This window comes from Microtus pennsylvanicus, chromosome 9 (assembly GCF_037038515.1).
Source record: "Microtus pennsylvanicus isolate mMicPen1 chromosome 9, mMicPen1.hap1, whole genome shotgun sequence".
Classification (NCBI taxonomy): Eukaryota; Metazoa; Chordata; class Mammalia; order Rodentia; family Cricetidae; genus Microtus; species Microtus pennsylvanicus.
In genome coordinates, this window is record NC_134587.1 from 16,702,934 (window position 1) to 16,724,760 (window position 21,827).

General features: G+C 40.5%; 1 protein-coding gene across 8 annotated transcripts in view; it reads left to right on the top strand.

The window, feature by feature from the left end:
* Nucleotides 1-19,441, top strand: part of Cobll1 (cordon-bleu WH2 repeat protein like 1) — a 138,149-nt gene extending 118,708 nt beyond the window's left edge. For 2 of the 8 annotated variants that reach the window (XM_075985014.1, XM_075985017.1), the window contains 6 exons: nt 237-356; nt 3,405-3,639; nt 4,615-4,712; nt 5,825-7,539; nt 9,356-9,532; nt 18,210-18,435. In XM_075985014.1, coding sequence (XP_075841129.1) covers nt 237-356; nt 3,405-3,639; nt 4,615-4,712; nt 5,825-7,539; nt 9,356-9,532; nt 18,210-18,296 — 2,432 coding nt within the window. In that variant the 3' untranslated portion in view covers nt 18,297-18,435. Of the gene's footprint in view, nt 1-236; nt 357-3,404; nt 3,640-4,614; nt 4,713-5,824; nt 7,540-9,355; nt 9,533-18,209 lie in introns of all 8 variants that reach the window. The other 6 variants (XM_075985019.1, XM_075985022.1, XM_075985020.1 and 3 more) reach the window with 4 other exon arrangements.
* The last annotated feature ends 2,386 nt before the right edge of the window (nt 19,442-21,827 follow it).

The window sequence follows — 21,827 nt, forward strand, 5'->3', positions numbered from 1 at the left end:
GGCTGTTGTCCACATAAAATATATTGTGGAATTGGAAGGTTTTGATGTTTCGGAAAGATGGGCAGGCTCCTCAAACTTGGTCCCATGTCTGCTTCTCGCTTTCCCTTTTCAGAGCTACTCCATGGGTAAATGTGAGCTAACAGCACTGACTTCCCACTGCGTCCTGATGTCTGCTTGCTTTGTTTTTTAACTCTCTTGTCTAAGTGCCATTTCCACAGACTCTCCTTCCTTGGCAGATGGCTCCCCTGGCCCCCGGTTCCTAAGCCAGGAGCAGTGTACTGTGCCCAAGCCGGCGGATGAACTCTCGCTCTCTGAGGGCCCTGGAACTCCAGAGGCAGCTGTAGCATCCTTGACGTGTAGGTGCTCAGGCCTTGACTGGCTGTGGCTTTGGTATATGCAGAGGAAGGTGCCATTGAGTAGAGATCAGTTTACTTATTATACTCTGTAAAACCTTTCGTAAGTAAGTAAGTGTCTCCACCTTTCTGCAGGTTTGAAATGCGCAGTTTTCCTTCACTATCTAAATAAGCAAGGCATAGCAGAAGAGAAGTCGCTCAGTGGCTCTGAGGATCACTCTGGCTTGCATTGTTTGGAAGGGCTCCTTGGACTGTATTATCTGCCATGAACATATAAGAGAATATTTCCAAGTATTCTTTATTGAACTTCCCATATGAGCTGTGTGACTTATGACTTATTTTTTTTCTCATGTTATTCTCAGATGCCTTTTCTCTTTTAAAAGTAGGATTATTTTGTTTTAGGATAGAACTGCATTAGAGTTGCATAATATTTGGATCTCCTCGTAAATGTACTCACTTTATAATGACTCAAAAAAAGCCCCTTATCATTTCAATTTAGTCGTTTAAAAATAGTACGCTGTCACAGGCTCCTTGTGATAGTGTAGAGTTGTTTTCAGACTTTGGCAAAGAGTTTGATGAGAAGTTTTTGGGGTGGTAGTGGTGATTCCTGCCAGGCTTGCATGCTAAGGGGGCAGGGACCTCCCACTCTGCTATCATTAAATACCCTTTAATGATATTTATAATGGTGTAAATTTAAAATGAAATGTGCACACTCATTTTTCCTATATGATCAACAAATATTGCCATGGGTATTTTTTTTCAAGAAAAATTAAAGCTCACCTACACACAAGACCTTCAGTGTTACAGATTCCATCATAGTAATCTCCTCCAAAGGGGAAATTACCCAAATATTCCTAAGCTGTAAACTGGACAATTAAGTTTGAACTCATCCATCCATAGTCATAGTATGGTGCTGACTAGAAAGAGGGGCATGTTTATGATTGATTTAATAGAGCTATATTTTACCAGAGGCACAGTATCTGTCAAGCAATTTTTCTATTTTGTTGATAACCAGGAAAAACACATGGCATATGAAAAGACTATATTTAAATGTTAAGTTTAATAGTTTGACAGTTCAAATGCAGCAAACACATTCCTTGAAATATTAGTTGCATTTCATCTTTATGTGTTTCAAACTTACGTAAATTCAAATTCCTTAACTTTTGTGAGTACTCAAATATCTGTGAATGAAACAGCTGTACTAACACCAGCGCTTGGCTTGTTTCCTTCCTTCCTTCCTTCCTTCCTTCCTTCCTTCCTTCCTTCCTTCCTTCCTTCCTTCCTTCCTTCATTTTCTTTTCTTTTCTTTTCTTTTCTTTTCTGTTTTTTGAGACAAGGTCTGTAGCCCAAGCTGGCCTGGAACTTTCTTTGTAGACTAGGCTGGCCAGAAACACATAGAGACCCACCTGCCTTTGCCTCTCCAGGACTGGGATTAAAAGTATGTGACTTGACTCCTGGCTCATATTTTTTTTCAAAGATCAGAAGTTGACACACATTTTTGTCTAACACTAAAATTCAACTCCTGGTATGGTTTATGGGTGGTCTGTCTACTGGAGCAATGGCATACGACCTTACTGCCCTCTCTCCAGGTTAAATTAAGCTTCACTCGGATACTGTCACGTAAATGGAAATGTTCAATTTGTTTAAGCAAAAGTGTTGAGCCTCATGGGTGGCTCGACTTTCACAGTTAATGTTGGCAAGGACGATGAGCACTTGGTTGCTGGAATGTCTCCTTTTCTGACCCTGCTGCATTGGTCGTGGGCAGTAAGAAATAATGATAGAAAGAAATTCTTGTAGGATGAGATATTGTCCAAAACCGTTGAGAAGGGCTGCCACACACATTTGTGTCGGTATGGGATAAGATTTAAATATAGTAAGTGGTGGGGGCGGCTTTAGAACACGGAGTGTAACATACTTGATTTTACATTAAGCTGAGATGAAGAGAAATAATGTGAGTGTGGCTGCCCGCTTGTGTGTGTACGTCATACTTTCTGGAGCACAGGAGAAAGTGTCAGAGGACGTTGCTTCAGCTAGATGGAGTGGATTGTGCCTGTATTTCCCAGCACTCGGGGTACAAGAATTTGAGGCCAGCCAGGGAAACAGAAGATTCTACCTTAACAACAAAGGAAAAATGAAACGAAATAAGCAAGAGATCCCAAAATGGCAGGAAAAGCTGGAACTGGGTCTGCTGCCTCAGATTTGTAATTCTAGCTATTCTGGAAGTTGAGGCAGGAGGATTGCACGTCTAAGCCTCCCTGGGCTACAGAGCATATTCAAGGCCAATCTGGGAAACTGACTGGGAACAATATTATAACATGGCTGTGCACATAGCTCAGTATGTAGCAAAGTCTTACCTAGCATGTGTAAAGTTAGAGGGCTAGTATATCATATCTAAGAGGAGAAAAAAATCTTGAGTGAGAATAAAAATTAATTTGCAGTATTTGATCTTTGTTTTCCGTTATTAAGAATTACACTAAGCAGTAAGATAAGTGACTCTTAGTATAAATTGCACATTAGAAACTCGTAAAGAATTTTCACAATTCTTGACCCCCTGTCATAGGAATCTAACTTAGTAGCAGAATGTATGTGAGCATCAGGATTTCCCAAAGGAGACCCAGGTCCTCTCAACTGCAGTTAGTGCTAATACCTGCTGAGGCAGTCCTAGGGCATACTAGTAGGCAGTACCAACATGTCCTATTAATCTGAGTTTCAAGTTGCTAATTTGTTTAATTCACATTGTTATCGCATGCCTCTAAAGTTACCTAATCAAAGGTATTGATTTCTAAATGCAGTTATGTGACATTTGTAAGATTCACCTTCCGTGACGAAAGCCCAGAGTGATAGAACGTGGTTCTAGGATGACATCCGTGTGAGATGGTCTGCTTCCAGGAGACCCTCACCATTCATCATTAGAAAAATATTTCACTGATAGTTTTGAGCCACGTTTTAAAATGCTAGCTAATTATTATTATAAATACCCCCTCCTTGCTAGATTGCTTATGATGAAAAGGGATGGTTAATATTTAGGATTGTGTCTGCGTTTCTTTGTAGCTGGTGTAAGCTCTGATTATAGTCTTGAAGAGATAGATGAAAAGGAAGAACTGGGTGAGTCATCCAAAGATCAGGCCGGAAGTGGTTCTGTGAAATTGCCTGACGTCCCTTCGGAATCTACTGATAGAACAAATGTGTTGGAGAATGATCCTGACTCAGCGCTCAGCCTTAGTGATGGAGAGGCCTCTCCAAGCTCCAAGGGACAAAGCCAAGAAGGCAGAAACACAGAGGGAAAGTAAGTAGTTTCTAGGCCACAAGTGGTGATGGTGGTGGTTTGTTTGGCTAATGCTGTTCTGAGAGAAAACTGGTATTTTAAGCTTAATTATGGTTGACCATTTTGTTTAGAGTTTCTCTCTCATACTGTCCTTGGGAAATCCTTACTAATAAGATAGCAAGCTACATGTAAGTGTGTTCAAATGAAACCCAATTCAAGAGGCATAGTATCCCCATGTCAGGAAACCATCACTTGTAGTTAAAATGTTTCCGTCTGTTTGTTTGTCTGTTATCTGTTTGACCCAAATAAAGCATTGAGTTTTGACTTTGTACTGAATGCATCTGAGGGTTTTCACTACCTAGACCGTGAAAATGCTCCCCAGATTAGAAGTAGACTAAGCCACCAGCATTGTTTATAGCCAAGACTGAGATACAAGCAGTACTGTCCACGTGACGCAGGAATTTTTAAAACGTCTCTAGTCCACTAATCCTGTGTTTGAATTTCAGTGCTATGAATAAAGATGAAATCAAACAACCAACATAAGCTGTCTTCATTAGAGCTTTACCAAATTTGCGTGGGATTGTCTCCAAATTAAACTCTTTAGTCAGCAAAAAAAAAAAAAGTCAGTAAGGTCAGTTCACATCCTGATTTATGCAGTTGGTTCTGCCAGATGCGAGACTAAAATGTTCCCTTTCGTTTCCTTTTCTTCTTTTAAAAAAAATCACTCCTGACAGCTAAGTAAAGACATTCATTTGGAAGACATTCCTTTCACCAAGCCTCTTGCATCTTCCTTTGCAATAGGACAAGTGTACTGAAGCCAATGTTTCATGGCAGCATTTCCTCTGTTATATTTTTCTTTGCTCTCAAAGTTCTAATATTTGGCAGGAAAGGGTGATTATTTCAATCCATCTGTCTTTGAAAAAAGTATTGCCTGGTTTTTTTTTATGGTGTGTTTGAATAACCTCCACATATCATATACAATGTCATGTCTTTCAGAGGGCCAAATAATCCTGTCATATATGATATGAACAATGAAGACACAGTATCTGTCCGTATTAGAGACTTGAAGACATTGGAATCAAGCCAAGAGCATGGTGAGTGTTAGAAACCAATGCTGATGGCCAACACAATGTCATAGACTATTCTTAAAACATGCTGAATAAATTTTTATGCGTTGGCTTCTTTCATATCTGTCTCATTTATGACTATTTTGGGAAGTGTTACTCTTGAAGATACTGTCTCACAGTAAGTGATTGACCGAGGACTTGAACATGGACAGCATAATTCCAGAGTGGGCTCGTAGCTGTCATGTCTGCGCCTTATGATGTTGTTCCACCTTGGGATGCTATCGATTTAAATCTCAGGTCTTAAAGTTGTATTCTTCTGTGCATCTTTTCTGTGGCCTGAGTTCCTCCCTGTTCCCCAGGGCACATTTTTACTTTGTATTCAAATTGCCACACTTCGGATGGAACTTGCCTGCCCGATGTTCAAGCCTTATAAGTAGGCAACATCATTTGCCACCATTTCCTCATTCTTTTTCTTCTTTTGGTAAGATTTATTTATTTATTATGTATACAACAATGAGGGCACCAGGCCTCATTATAAATGGTGTTGTGAGCCACCATGTGGGTGCTGGGAACTCAGGACCTCAGGAAGAGCAGTCAGTGCTCTTAACCTCTGAGCCATCTCTCCAGCCCCGTTTCCCCATTCTTACACCCAAATTAAGGGCAGTTTCTTATTTTTCTCATGATGTAATTGGTTTACTTCTGCCAGTTGGTGTAGAATCGTGCTGTCCTTATAAACTATTTCCATCTATTTCATCCATTCAGTTCCTATTGATACCCTTCTTCTGTTTTAACTTTGTTAGTTGATTACTGCCAGCCATGCACTTCAGTATTCCTGACTTTCCAGCCAAGTCACACAGTGTTGGATCGGGGACCTGGACCTATGACTTCCTAGGAAGTCTTTGTAGCCCATAACAAAATACCAAGACATTTTATATCAACATGAGATTGTACTTCAAAACAGAATAATGCTCAGGAAAGAATTCAAGAAACGTGTGATAATACATTTTAAGAGAATGAGAGCAAAGGTGTATGAATGTTTATTGTCCAATCGGTGTTAAGTGAAAAATTTGTAATAGTCATAGAAAACAAACATAGGCACATATATTTCATACATGCTTGACAGTATTTTTTTCTCTCAGTAGTTCAAAATGAAATTATGGTCTGTGCCACAAACACAGATCATGTGAAAGACAGACTGAGGAAAACAGAAACCGCTGTAGAAGGCAAAGCCCCAGAGAAAGCCGTGGACGTGGAAACTAGTGGACTCTCAGGCTCTCCTGTGTGTAGAACGGATTATGCTGCACCATCAGGACCTAGTCCAAAAATGAATCAACCAAGCGTAGAAAAGACAAAAATGCAAGATGCAGCAATTCAGGCCACCCCTGCCTGCAGCAGTTTTGATGGGAATCACGCAGACCATAATTTGTCTGACCTCAAGGTTGATGAGAGTGTGCAGACTTCTACTAGCAGCAGATCAACCCAGCACTCATCCTCGAGTCTCCCAGGTTCTGTAAATGCCTCAAAGGCACCCAGGAGTCCCAGCACCCCAACACATGTCCAAGAGAGACTCCCCATGAAAGAGCCAGCTTGTGCGTCTGGGAACGATGGCCCTCTGTCTCCTGTAGACGGAAGTGACAAGATTCCAGCTGCTCTTTACCAAAAGAATTCTCCACTTTACAGACAGGACTACAGCCCCAAGCCAAAACCGTCAAATGAAATTACAAGAGAGTATATCCCTAAAATTGGAATGACGACATACAAAATAGTGCCTCCCAAATCCCTGGAGCTAGTGAAAGCCTGGGAATCGGAAACACTGGAGGATAAAGATGGTCAAAAGATGCATGCTGCAGGGCAGAAGCATGTGCTTGAGAATACGAAAGAAACAGCCATGCAAACAGAAGAAGTCCTTGCTACTTCCAGAGGCTCCCAGGAGCCTCAGCCTGACCTTAAACCAAAGCCCAGCCCAGGCACAGAGCGCCCTTTGCAGAGGACTCTGAGCTCACCCACTGGTGCCGAGAACCCCCCGAAACCTCCCAGGGTGACTATGGACACTGGCGGCGTTCCTTTCGCACCAAATTTGGAAGACATAAACAATATTCTGGAGTCAAAATTTCGATCCCGAGCTTCAAATCCCCAGGCCAAACCAAGTTCGTTCTTTTTGCAGATGCAGAAGAGAGCGTCAGGCCACTATGTGACTTCTGCGGCTGCTAAGAGTGTCCACACGGCCCCTGGGCCTACCCCCAAAGAACCAGCAACCAAAGAGGTGCAGAGAGACTCACGGCCCCCTCCAGAGCAAATTCTTTCTCCCTTAAGTGAAAGGACTCATTCTGCTCCGCTGTCCAATATTTCAAAAACCGATGGAATCATCCAGAAGCCTGCTGAGATATCTCTTCCTCCTGTAGCTCCCAAGCCTGTGGCTTCTCCTGCTGAGATCTCTCTTCCTCCTGTAGCCCCCAAGCCTGTGGCTCCTCCTCCTGAGATCTCTCCTCCCCCTGTAGCCCCCAAGCCTGTGGCTCTTCCTCCTGAGATCTCTCCTCCCCCTGTAGCCCCCAAGCCTATGGCTCTTCCTCCTGAGACCTCTCTTCCCCCTGTAGCCCCCAAGCCCCTTGGTGGTCAGGGGACATCACTAAACCTGAAGACCTTGAAAACTTTCGGGGCCCCAAGACCCTACTCGAGCTCTGGCCCCTCCCCCTTTGCCCTTGCTGTGGTGAAGCGGTCACAGTCATTCAGTAAAGCGCGTCCAGAATCACCCAGTGAGGACTGCTCTGCCCAGCCTGCAGCTAACAGGGAGGGTGAAAAGACACACACAGTAAATACACCTGCGGTGGTTCCCCAACACGATGATGTTGAGAAGGTAAGCCTTAGCTTTTCCAATATAGATAATCAGATTCCAGTATGACTTGGTTAAAGTAAGGGACAGCCCATTTTATACCAATACTTTGGTGCATTTGTGTATTGCTTAACTTTGAACTAAGCACTTTGGGAACAGACTGGACATACTTAAGAATCTGACTTTTTTACTTTGAGAGTTACAGTGCACTCATATAGGTAGAAGGTCATTGTTAGGTAGCTGTTTCTTTAGGAAGTATGTTAACATCTCATTATTCTTATGCATGTATAATTGCTGAGTGTAGAGCATTGACTATTCTCCTGTGCTTTGCTATTTTTTTTAACTGTTTGGATATTATGATTTACTTTCTTTTTTTATCCACTTTTATAGCAGTATGTAATAGCCAAGTAGGTAGTTTTAATTGAAACAAATGGTGTCAGAGACTGGAGGGGCCCGATGTGTCTCAGTTGTACATTGCCTGTCTGTCACATGTGTTAAACCTCAGCTTACCAAACATATCACATGTAACTTAATTGAAAATGGAAGTGGCTTTAAAATGTAGTTCTCTTAATTATCCGTTATGTTAGTTCCCATAATATACATGTAGATCAAACTTCCATCCAAACATGGTAGTTTTTAAAAAAGTCCTGTTGACCTGAATTGTCAACTAAGCCTCTTGCTTTCTGGGTTCCCATAAAATAGTCTAAGGAGGCTCTGAAATCCACAAGCCATCTTTAAAAACCTACAGTGTGTACTCTGCTCTGGTGGTGTTTAAAGAAGACTTCCATGTTTGTGTGGCAGCTCCAGGAGTGCTTTTTACAGCTTTTTCAAACATTCCTAGACTAAGAGACCAGTGACCCCGATACCAAGTAAATATTTTCTTTAATGCCGAGGCAGTATTTATCTTGAAGAATATTTCCTCGTACATTTGACATTTCTGTTTACCGGTGTTATCCAACATCAGGACGTATGTGTGATAGAGTGATGGATTTTGGACTTAGAGGTAGAGCCTGCCTTTTCCCTGAAATGTATCACGTTCCTAAATGATAACAGCTTAATTTTGTTGATGCAATTTTGAGACACTGCCTCGGCTTTATTATTTAGTTCACTGATAAAGTAAAGATAGGAATTTGACAGTTTGTAAAAGACATTTTTAAGATTGCTTGATATAACACTTCCAAGGTTACATCAGTTGCTAAATATTTGTTCTTAAGAGGTTCAATTGAATTTCCGAGTATTTAGTTTGGAAGTTCTTAACATTTATTTTTAATCTAATGGGGGAAAACCCTAGTCAGTCCATGGTTCCTCTTGCTTCTAGAAAGGAAAAAAAAACTCAGGCAGTAAAGTGTAGTAGAGACATCGATAGTCCCCTGTTAAATGGCACATTGGATTCTAAAGTATGAAATAGTTGGTATACTCAACAGCTTTGTACATTTTCCCGACTATGTTAGAACCGTGAAAATGGGTTGTTTTTCAGTTGGTGGGATTTTTTTTTATCTTGAGTTTTGGCACTGGTTGCCAGTTCTGTGCTGGCAATATCAGTGTTCTTTGATTTACACACAGTAAAATTGCCACTTTGTTCATGAAACAAAAAAGAAGTAGCATTTTTCTTCCATAGCTTCCTCTGCTAAGAAAGGAAGGTAGGGAGTTCATCTCCCAGCTGGGATCCATCAACAGAGACGGCCGAGTGAAGGGCGGAGATACAGACCTGTGTCTGCATCATTAGCACAGCACGTGCGGTCTTAAAAGGGCTCTTGATAGCACAGTTTGTAAAAGCAGGCCTTTCTTCTCTTGGAATTCATAAAAATACCCTGCATTCATTATTTTTCTTTTTTTGTAGAAAAATAAACCTGTACCAAACGAACAGAGTTCTCAAATGCTGACTCCAGCTGATGGCCCATCGCTCACCCTGAAGAGGCAGAGTTCTCTAACATTCCAAAGCTCTGACCCGGAGCAGGTTCGGCAGAGCTTGCTGACCGCAATCCGTTCTGGAGAGGCTGCCTCCAAGTTAAAGAGAGTAAGTTTTCCCTAGCAGAGGGGCAACAGCGGGTTTATTTTCACCTTGTTAAACTAAATATGGACAGGAAAGATGCCAGAAATTATTCTTTTATCTTAGGAGTCATTTTTGAAGTATAAACTGAAGGATTTCAGAGTATTCCCATACATAAAAATGTGTCAGTTTCTTTCCCCCACTCTGTGGGCCAAGCTCAAAATATGACTGCGTTCATCATTGCATATGTAGAAAGCTAACCTTGACTCTTATTTTAAGGAATTTTGTTAGCACCATAAGAATCTCTTGAAATGCCCCCCCCCTTTTTTTTCCAGAAAAGGTGGACTTTTACTAGTGGGAACATTTATGTTGGCAGTCATCTCTCAGTGGTCAAATTAATTATTGTGTGTGACTTTTAAGGACAGTTCCAAAAAGGAACATCAGCTGTAGTAAGTGGAGGGGAACCTAGAGAATGCAGAACAGGGCTCACCCAGAGCCCATATGCAGAGTGCCCACCACATGATATGGTGCATTCTTGCTCAGCTGTAGGAGAGAGAGCAATGATGGGGGCTTGATTCCTCTGGACAGAGCGTGAGCGTCACAGGCTGGTCTCGCTTCTCTCTCCACCTTTGTCCGCTGGGAGAGCACAGGACAGGGTGACCGGCTGAGAAGCCTCTCAGCGTGGAAGTTCTGAGTCAACTGGCTGACTGGGGGTTTCATGTGTGAGCAACCTTTGCCATGTAGAACTGTCCAGGGCAGTGTCTCTGCGTGCATGCCTGCGTGCACACCTGTGTGTGCATGCACATGTGTGCATGCATGTGTGTCTTACTGTTGTTCCAGAAGAGTTGGCACTTTGTCCTGGGCAAGCACTGAGACAAAGCAAAATAGTAAGTGGTTTCAAGAATGATAGAAACATGAAGGAATAATTCAGAGGACTTTGTAGATTATATATAAGTACCAAGGCATCAGAAAAGTCCATATAGATTTAAATATTGAAATTAACATTTTATCAGTCCTCACAAATTTCTTTGTCAAGGGGGAAATCTGCTAGTGTCAATAGGTAACCCATTCTCGTTGATGAAATATTTTCTGTTCTTGATCCGGGAAGATACAAAGGATCCTCAAGCCAATTACCACCAATCTAAGATTCCTAAATTCAGTAACAAACATTTTTCTAGGTATCAAGGGCAGTAAGGTGAATAAGCCAAGCCACTGCCTTCTTTATAGCCTGGGCCCAAAAAACAGTGTTGCGTTTATCCACAGGAGAGCCTGGTGTATACACAGGTATTAAACACAAAGCTTCAGAAGTGAGCAAGTGCATACACTCACCAGTTCCTATGGACACATTGCAGAACACTGTGCGTTGAACTGCAGATGTGTTTCAGGCCAGCAGCAGGACACTTAACTGGTGGATTCCTGGGCCTGATTTGGCAAGGCTTTCACATAGTAAACTCTCACCGCTTCCAGAAAGAGCTGGATCTGAACCAACAGAAAAGGGGGCCTAAATGATGCGCCTGTAATTGTATCCTATTTAAAACTCATTACTTCCGATTCTATTGAGTAGAAAACTTTATCTCATTGAGTAGGAAGTTATTAACAGCTTGGAGCCTGTAGAGTGCCAACTCCTATGATTTTTTTAATGAACGTTTCATCCATAGTCTATTTTAGTTCACGGAAAGTGGTTAAAGGAGCTAGTAATACTCAGTCTCTAAACTCAGTGACCAGCATTTCAGCTATAGTATCTATTTTTAAAAATTATTTTTGTGTACTAAGACTTACATATAAGCATGCTCATGTTGTGTCTTTTGGAAAGTTCCAAACAAATACAACTCTAATTCTAAAAATTATAAATAGTAGTGTTTTTGAAGACTAGAGCGTCTTACTGGAACATTATTTTAAATGTTCTTTGATTGTTTTGTGTTTATACACTGTATGTTGAGCATGTTCCCCGCCACTCCTGTTCTTTCGCTCGTCTGTCTGCCCACAGTCTCTCAGCTTCATATTGTCTTCTAGACTGCTTTTGCCTTGCTCCTTTGAGACTTTCACGTGAGGTGTTTTGGTTACATTAATTTTCTCGCCCCATTCTTTCCAGATCTCCTTCTTATCCTTTACCGAATTCTGCGTCCTTTTTTTTTTTTTTTAAAGCCCAGCAAGTCCAGTTTGTGTTACTCACATCCTCTCGGGTGTTTGGCTAACTACAGATGTGTGGTTAACCCCTCATGGAGTCACACCCTTCAAACTGACTTTCCCATTGCCAGCAGATGTCAGTAGTCAGTAGCTCCTCAGCTAAAAGTGGGGCCTCATGCAACCCGATGTGTCCAGAAAACAGTTCCCTTGTTATTTGTCCACTACTTCTGACTCTTTGATTCTGTCAGCTTTCTCTTACCCAAGATCCCTGAACCGGGGAGGAGGAAGAGGAGTTGTGATATAGATGTCCCTTTTCTGGATGAGCATTCTGGTTGTCTCCCATCTATACCTCTTGACCAGTCATGAGTCTGTATGAATTGCCTGCCATCTACTGCCAAAAAGAAGCCACTTTCATCCTCACGAGAGATGCACTAATCTAGGACTATAATGATAACCATCAGGAGTTGGTTTAATACTGTCTATGTTGCAGAATGATAGTGGCAGGTTTGAGCCTAGGGCCGCCTGTGACCTGTTTAGCCAGAGGTTTGGGGGTTCCATGGACTGGTCCAGGTATGAGATTCACCTTATGGAGCAGGCTTTAAATCCAATCAGAAAGTGGGTGGTTACTCCACAGCATCCATTCCATTGGTGTACCATTGGGCATGCCTTGTAACACATATGGACTCAACAGTGGCTTTGACAGCGTATAAAAGTCCTCCACAAGCTCAGGCCAGACAACAATCTGAATATTGAAAGGGGAGCTGGCTCCATGGTTACCTGTATCTTTGAACTTAAAATGCTCAGTTCAGTTCCAGGTACCAACCTGGCCATGGCTCTGGTTCCTGAAGAGCAGGGAGCCTTCATTGGAGTAGCTACTTTGCATTGGGATATTCCGTTCATTGTGTGATTGTGGCTGTGAACGTACTGTGATATTTTCATGCTTCTCTGGGTTTTTTTCTATACCTTACTCCCATTTACTTAACAGGTAGCCATGGAGACTAGTTTGTCTTCATACAAAGCTTTAATTAGCATAGCACAATATTAAAATTGTGTCCGGTGTGAAGATTTACCCATGAATCAGCAAATTGTTCATAGAGAAGGGAGTGAGGTCATCCATTATTGTTGGTCGACTTTGACACAAGGACTTTGGCTGCTTTTGGTGCTTTGTGTTGTTCAAAATTGCTGAAAGTCGGGCCATTACATTGTTATAAATAGAATACGGCTTTGAAAAATTGAGTCTAAAGTAAATTTGTGTTTTATACTTCATATTGTAGATTGCCTCAGAATGTAAAATTTCTTCTTGACTGGATGGATATATGGAAGGAACAGGAAGTCTTTCACAGGCGCACTAACTTGTGTTGTTTAATTGCTTGCCTTTTATTTTTATTTTTTGTTGCTTGATTTGAAACAAAGGATCACGGACAGGTTGACAGTTCTCTCTAAATGAGTTCTGTGTGAAAAATAGGTAGTGTTGTGTTTCATAGCCACAGTTCAAATTTTGTGATTATTCATAAGAATTTCTTCAAGCAACAAGGACATAGAATCAAGAGGCGCATCAGTGAGTTATTAAACATTAGTTTTTAAAAAGTAACTCTACTGCAGGTCTGGAGACATGGCTCAGGGGCTAAGAGTACTGTCTGTTCTTGCAGAGGACCCAGGTTCCATTCGCACTGCCCTGTGGCTACTCAGAACTGCCTGTAACTCCAATTCTGGTGTATCAAATGCTTTCCTCTGACTTCTGTGGATGCTGGGAATACACATAAACTAAAAATAATTTTTTTCAAAAAGTAATTCTATTGTAAGTAAATTATGTGCATAGTTCAAGTCAGTAATGCTTTAGTTTCAGAGTGTTTCTTAAAAGTTGTTGTATCTCATTTAAGAAATAATCTTTAGCACTAGGATGTGACAGGCACCAAAAGAAGCTTTGAGATAAAGTGGGGTCCAATAGACAGGATCTCTGATCCTAGGGTTTATAGATTCATAGAAAAGAATATTAATGATATCTTCTCATATTTTTAAATATCAAAGAAATGATTTTTTTCTCTTGTAAGGTAACTTCTCTTTATTCGTTTATTTTTTTGAGATAGGGACTGATCTGTCTATTGTAGCCCAGGCTAGTCTTGCACTCACAATCCCTCTGCCGTAACTTCTCAAAGTGCTGAGATCCTTGTAGGCATGGGGGTAATTGCGTCTCATATACTACTATATAACCTTCCAGAATATTTTGTTAGTGTATTGACAAATCTAGTTTGTATGATGGATTCTTCTGGAAATAATTTATAAACTTACTTCTCTCGAGTTTCCCATCAATGGTAGACTATGCTATTTAAGAGAATACATTATTTGACTGTTTTTTAAAATTAGCTTCCAAAATATTGGACTTCTGTAGGAAGTTTTTTATTTCACACATGTTAAATTTTTGTTGATTCTCCCCTAACTTCTTCCTCTGCCTACTTGCTCTCCTACCCTGACATTTCATCCCAGTGACTGTACTCTTTCATTTTGTTCTCATTTTCCCCATTAAAGGACCTCCTCCTCCACCCCTCGCACATTGCTTCTTATTATTTTAATGGCCTTGATCCTTATTTGCCTCACCTGGTATCCTGCTTAGGTTTCTTCTGCTGTTTAAAGATCATGACCAAACGCAATATGGGGAAGAAAGGGTTAATTTGTCTTTCAGGTTACTGCCTCCTCATCAGGGAAGCCGAGGCAGGGACTCAAGGCAGACCCTGAAACAGAGAGCATGGGGGAAACATTGCTACTGGCTCTCACCCCAAGGCTGGCGTAGCTGCTTTTTTTATACAACCTGGAGCCACCTGCCCAGTGGGCTAGGCTCTTACCACATCAGTCATTAAACAAGAAATGCCACATAGACTTACTTACCTCTGAGCCAGTCTAATGGAAGTATTTTCTCAACTGAGGTTTCTTCTTCTCAAGTAACACAAGTTCGTGTCATGTTGTCAGAAAACTAGCCACTATACCTGAATATGCATAGTTAGTGGTCAGAAAACTAGCCGCTATACCTGAGTATGCATAGTTAGCGGTTAGTAGCTCGGTGCGTGTGTATGTGAGATCATATGGCATATGTCTGTCTTTGTGCCTCTTGTATTTTACTTAATATGGGATTTTCTAGTTCTAGCCATTTTCCTACAAATTTCATAATTTCATTTTTTACTGCTGAAATTCCTTTGTGTATTTATACCACATTTTCATTGTCTCCTCATCTGTTGATGGACGTCTAGGCAGATTCATTTCCTTGTGACTGTGATAAACATGACAAGTGTCCCTAAGTAGGATATGGAATCACTTGAGAATGCCCAGGTCGGGTATAGTTATAGTATAGCAAGGGCATATGTTGTTGTCGTCGTCGTCGTCGTCGTCTTCTTCTTCTTCTTCTTCTTCTTCTTCTTCTTCTTCTTCTTCTTCTTCTTCTTCTTCTTCTTCTTCTTCTTCTTCTTCTTCTTCTTCTTCTTCTTCTCCTTCTCCTTCTCCTTCTCCTTCTCCTTCTCCTTCTCCTTCTCCTCCTCCTCCTCCTCCTCCTCCTCCTCCTCCTCCTCCTCCTCCTCCTCCTCCTCCTCCTCCCCCCCTCCTCCTCCTCTCTTTCTCCTCTCTTCCTCTTCTCCTCCTCTCCTCTTCTCCTTCTCCTCCTCCTCCTCCTCGTCCTCTTCTTCCTCCTCCTCGTCCTCTTCTTCCTCTTCCTCCTCCTCCTTTTTTTTTTTTAGTTTTGTGTGAAACCCTCATGTTGATTCCACAGTAGCTTTACTGCTTTGTACTTCCAACAGTGGATAAGGGTTATTTTTATTTTTCCCCACCCGCGTCTTTGCTGTCATTTGTTGGCATCATTTTTTTCTTGGATGGTGGCTATTCTGACTGGGATAAGAGAATCTCAGATTAGTTTCAGTTGCTCTGATGGCTGGAGTTTTGGGACATTTTAAAAAATCATTATAGGTCATTTGTGAGCTGTCCAGACCATTTATTGGTTGCCAGTTTTGCTTTTATTGTGAATTTTTGTAGTTCTTTTTTTAAAAAAAAGCTGTTGAAGTTTTAGTACAAATACAAAATGAATAGCATTTTAACAAAATCATGCTCACTTTGCTACTTCATTTTCTCTCCCGACATTTACACCATTAACTGCTGCCCCAAAGGCTCACACAACAGAGCATAAGATATGCAGGAAGATGTGCAAATATGGATCTCCACTGCTCATGACATCCAGCCCTGCCCTGACCCTGCAGTTCAGGCAGAGGACTCTAGCCCTGTCTTCCCATGCACTGATCAGTACTGAAAACAGAACATTCAGTATGGAGTTGGGGCTGAGCTGCGTTTTCTTTGTTGTTCTTTTAAAAGATAGATAACAAGGGCTACTGAGTATATGAGTAGACATGAGTGAGAGAGATGGTAGACATATGTAATGGTTTCTTGATTAGGATCCTCTGTTTGCAGGTGTCCATTGTGAGGTGCAGGTGCAGTTGTTTCTATAGTCCAGCATTAATCCTTCTGAATATGAATGGCACCGTAGCATTGACTGCTTATTAGTGGACAATGAGCTGGGTTCTGTTTATGACGTTCCAATGAACAAATTTTACCGGATGAACATTGCAAACCTCCACTATATAGTTTTGTGAATACATTTGTTTCTTATAAACAATTACGAAGGGGATCAGTGGTTTAAGAGCTCTTGATGCTCTTCCAGAGGACCAGAGTTCAGTTTTTAGCACCTTGCCTTGCAGCTCACGAAGGCTTATAACTCCAGCTCCAGGGGATCCAATAGCTTCTCGTGGCCTCCACACGCACACACAGGCATCCTATACCCAAATATCCCAACGCACACACACGTAAGTGAAAAATAAACCTTTTTACAGAAGGATTTTGAGAACTGTAATTATAGCATGAATTACAAAGGCAATTTTCTCACGCAGAAAAGCTTCAGGATTAAAACTCAGCAGTGAAAAGTCATTATTGTGGCTTTTTATACTGGAAAGTAGCCCACGTGACTAGACAACTAAGTGGGCTTAGGTGAGCACCCTTGCTTTGGTGGCAGCTGTCTTTAGTTGTCATTTCAGGTGTGTGGCTTCATCTGCTGAGCTTCATCTTAGTTGATTAAGCCCTCCAGGAAATTCATTACCACAGAGAACCAAATCCTCATTTAATGCGAAGCAGGAACCAAAGTGCAAACAAAAACATATTCTTTCTCGCCTTTGCTCTACTCACAGGATCTGTGCCCATTCCTCTGTCAGTTCTTACTTACTCAAAGATAGCAATTCTTGTTTGTAAATCCTTGCTGCTCAAATTGCAATGTAGAGATTGTTTTCTTGTAATATTTTATTGTATTTTTACATGTGACATGTGTGTATTTACTAGTCATGATCCATATTTTTTTTTACATTCTCTTAAGTCTTTTTTTAAAAAAAAACACCTTAGAATTCCAAGGCATTTGGAAAACTTGTGTTTTGTGGGGAGGGAGGAAGGGTCTCACTCTCCATCACATTCTGGCCTGCAGCTCTTCTGCCTCAGTGTAGTAGGAAAGCTGTTTGTTTGTTCCCAGCTGCCCAGACCAGAAATAATCACACAGAAACTGTATTATTTACGGACACTGCTTTAGCTTATGCATGTTTCTAGCTCACTTTTACATCTCAACCCATTTCTATTATTTTATATTTTACTACGGGGCTTGTGGCCTACTGGCAAGGTTCTGGCTGGCGGCTTGTGTCTTCTCCTCTGGCAGCTACACGGCTTCTCCCTGACTCTGCCTGCTTTCTCTATATCTTTTTCAGCCTGACTGTATTCTTTTAAGCCATTGGCCAAAAGCAGGTTCTTTATTTATTAACCATTAAAAGCAACACATATACAGAAGGACTTCCCACACCACCCCAGTGTCCCAAGTGCTGGGATGGCTGTGTATATACCATCCTGCTTGACTGTCTTGAATGATTTTTTTTTCTCCAGAGCTTTGCAAATAGAACACTCAGGCAGTGAATTTTGAAGGTTGATTGAAGCTTCCTGTAAAGCCCTTCCGTCATTCCTTTGTTCTAGGTCTAATAGTCACAGGCTTGACACTTGGCTGTAGCCCTTATCATGAAAGAATTCTTAAAGACCCAGTTTTGGTGGTGGTTGCTTTTGTTTTAAATATATAGAGAATTGGTAAGAGAAGGATTTCAAACTACTTTCTGGTATTAGTACAAACTTGTAAAATTTTGCAAAATCCATTTTTTTCTCATTTTTTTTTTCAAAGCACTTCTGAGAAGCCAGGATTCACATAGCTAAAACTGCACTGTGACAGCTTGGCCTGCAGTCTGTCTGTGCTCTTGTCTTTTCTGTTGGCTTGGTAATTTTATAAAGACTAAGATATGTTGATGGGTTATTTAACTTGTTTGTTGTGGAAATAGCAAGTCTCTCATTTTCCGTTTCACGAGTGAGTGAGCATTTATTCTTAATTATTTGTAAATCATTGAGTGATAAATACTGAATGCTAACGTTTTCAGTTAAGCAGAAGTTATAATGTGATGACTGTTAAAAATTAGACAGCTGTCCCATTTTATAAAAACTGACGGGAACAAAATGTGTTTCTTCCTCCTAGGTTACTGTTCCGTCCAATACAATAGCTGTGAATGGAAAGTCAGGACTCAGCCACGCCGTGTCCTCTGATGCCCAGGACAGTGGCTAACATTACCTGCTGTGACACACTTCACTGACCAGCCTTCTGCGTACAAGGGATATCGGAAGATGTATATTCAGATGTACACTAATATATAAATCTATTCAAGAATAAGCATTTGTGTTATGGATTTAATGCCAAAAGAAACATGGCTAGTGTTTATAATTTATAATAACGTTTGGTCTTATTTGTCATAACTAAGTAGTGCTGCTTTAGAAACTAAACAAGATGTAAATGACTTGGTTTTTATTTTCCCCGACTGCTGAATAATCACAGCTTAGTGATTTTTTTTGTTTTATTTATGGACATACTGTGTACCATGAAACAAAGGTGTGCATTGAGATTTATGGACATATTGTATGACAGGGAAACAGCAAGCACAGACTAACATTTACTGCCTCAGCATTAGACTGTAATTGGAAACATAAATTATAATAAAGCCTTTTTGGCTGAAAGATATCAAAAACTAGTAAATCAAATAAATAATGTTCAGTTATTTTTATTGAGGAACCACTTCATGTGAGACTTATTTTGTGCATTCTTTAATTACAAGTGAGTGCCAGATCTATAGGAAATAAGAATATTACTTTTTAAATATATCACTTTAACCTTTAGTAGTTAAATTGCACAAGGAGATTTTAAGATGCTTTCTGTATGTAATTATGATGGTGTTGCACAGATATTACACATTTTCTAATGCCAGAAGTCTTAAAATATTCCTATGAAAATGTTGATATATTATGGCAGGTATTTCCCATTTGGTATATAGGGAGAACAGAGGCTAGTTTATGTCCATATTCAAAACTTTAAAGACTAGTTAGAAGTTTACAAAATGTTGATTTAATTAAAATAAAATGCTGTATTAGTCATTTATGAAGCTCAGATGTTAATTGTCTAAATAATAATATATATTTTCCTGGAAGCCAACTGGTTAAGGGGAACAATACTTGATGTGTACTTGGCTTATAGTGATCCTAGAGTCTAGAACATGTTGGTGTTCTGAATTTCCTTAAAAATTTAATTGCTCATTTATTCCAGAGACTGTTCAAACAGTCTGACACGGTTTTGAATCTTACTAAAGATACTGGTGTATCTGCCATTTTGACAAATATGAATTCTTTTTCCAGTTAATAAAAGCAAGTTATATATTTGAAGTCTGTTGTTTCCAGTGTGGTTTGTGTTAACTAGCATATTTGAATAACTTATGAAGAAAATGCATTGTTTTGAAATTTTTGTGTATGGGTGTTTCGTTTGCATGTCTGCCTGTGCACCGTGTGTGTGTGTGTGTGTGTGTGTGTGTGCGCGCGCGCGCGTGCCTGTGGAGGCCAAAAGAAGAGAGTTGTGAGCTGCTAGGTGGGTTTTAGGACTTGAACCCAAGTCCTCTGCAAGAGCAGCCAGTGCTCTTAACTTCTGAGCCATCTCTCCAGCCCTGATGGACATATTTCTGTCAACTATTAGCATGCACACAATACTAATGTTTTCCATTTATCGGGCTTCCCAGGGAATAGTGACGCCCTGATATTCTGATGCAATCACAGAAAATACTTAGGCTGCTTCCTGCTGCTGTTGTTCCTTGTTTGACACCTGAGAGTGAGAACCTTCTACACAGATTCTATCATTTTAAACCAGTAGAGAAAAGAACAGGCTTTTGAAAATTAATGTTTGGACAATTGCCTACTTGAGGAAAAGTGTGGTTTTACTTCAAACTATATTATCAATGTGTTTGTGTCCGATTGAAGGCTTTCAAAGTAACATCTGAAAACTTAGGACATAATTGGTGCTTTCAGACTGTAGCATGTGAAAACTTGTTTAAAATATATGATGCTGTCATAAAAGATACGATGAATTGCCAACCTTTAAGATGTGAAATGTAAGTGCCAAGAAGGCAAATAAGGTGCATGGAGCAATGCGTTTTAGGTATGTAAAGGGGTTAATTTATTAGCAGAATAAGGAATGTAAAAGGCTAGCAAACATGGCAAATAATATTTTCATTGCTAGTCAAAGAAATAGTAGACAGTAAGTAGGAAATGCATAGGTTACCATCTCAGCAAGGCTGTAAGAACCAAAGTAGTAAACATCAAAAATAAGGAGCAACAATGGGGTGATGTCTGACGGTTGCTAGGAAACGTGCTGTAAATCAGAGGTCCCTTGCTTATACCCTCAAAATTATCCAACATGTAAATGAGACATCAGTAAGATGTGACAGCCATGTATGTATGTATCCTTATCAGTGTTCCACGCTGGGATATATTCATCATAGATAATATACAGTCCTCAATCAAACAAGAGTCCTGGGTTAGCACAGATATAGCAAAAAAAAAAAAAAAGTGAAAAAAGAAAGTAGAACAGGATGGGTTTCACAACAACAGTTACTAAAAGTATATGATAAATGATTCTGTGCATTATAGCTGAACACATAAGAAAAATAAATATTCTCTCATGCTGCTAGTGGTTGGTCACTTACAGGAACCGGATGAGGAAAGCCAGTGAGAATTGTGGGAGCTATCAACTATGTTGCCATGTTTTATTTTTAGAACCCGTTGTTTGAAAACAAAAGATTTCTTCCGCAGGTTTTAATCTACAGAAGTAGTTTTAATCTTTTATAGGTTGTGTGGGATGGGAGATGTGCCAGTCTATGAATCGTTAATTGGGGATTTTGAAAAGTCTTGCCCACGCTGCTCTAGAATTGTATCACTTCCTCTCACTTGAGAAGTCTGTGACAAATCCCCCCCCCCCATTTCCTCAAGATGATAACGAGAACAGAAGACAGGAATGACAGAGAAGCACTTTCAGATTCTCAATGTTGAATGTTGAAGAGCTATATAATGCTAAATCGCTAGGCATTTCACCCTGATGGGTTCTTTACAACATTTTAAAATTATAACTTGGGTATAAGATTTTTATTATTAATGTCTTGGGTCCCCATTATTTCTCTGCTTTTCACGCACACAGTTGGCCCATGACTTGGCAGGCATTCTCTGTACAGATACCAGACCCATTATTATACCTGTGGAAGGATCTGGTTTTGTGCCTAATACCAAGACAGAGGTGACATTGTACTGGCTCTGAGACATCGCAAACGGTATATTTTGGTCACTGGACCTATGCTTGAGGTACTGCCCTGAGAGATCTGGGAATGGTTCTGATCAAGGGTAGGGAGAAAGCAGAAGTGACTGCTAAGTCTGGCTCTCTGGCATGCACCAGCCCACCCCAGACCAATGACATCACAGAGCCTCACCCAGCACGACACTGAGCTGCTTCATAAGGTCTTTGGTGTGGTAGTAGATGAAATGCACCATTTTAAACATGATCTGGTGACTGTACCTGTGTTCATGGATTCATTCGGTCTGTTCTCTAGTCTCTTCAAAGGCTCTTCAAACTTTTAAGTTGACAAATAACATACAAGATGTTTATGTCAATTTACATATCTGATAAATATTCTCCAATACGAGTAGTTCGTGTAGTCTCAGGGACACGTCTTGCAATTATTATCTGAAATTCCATTTTAACTGGCCATCCTGTGTTTCACTTTGCCAATTT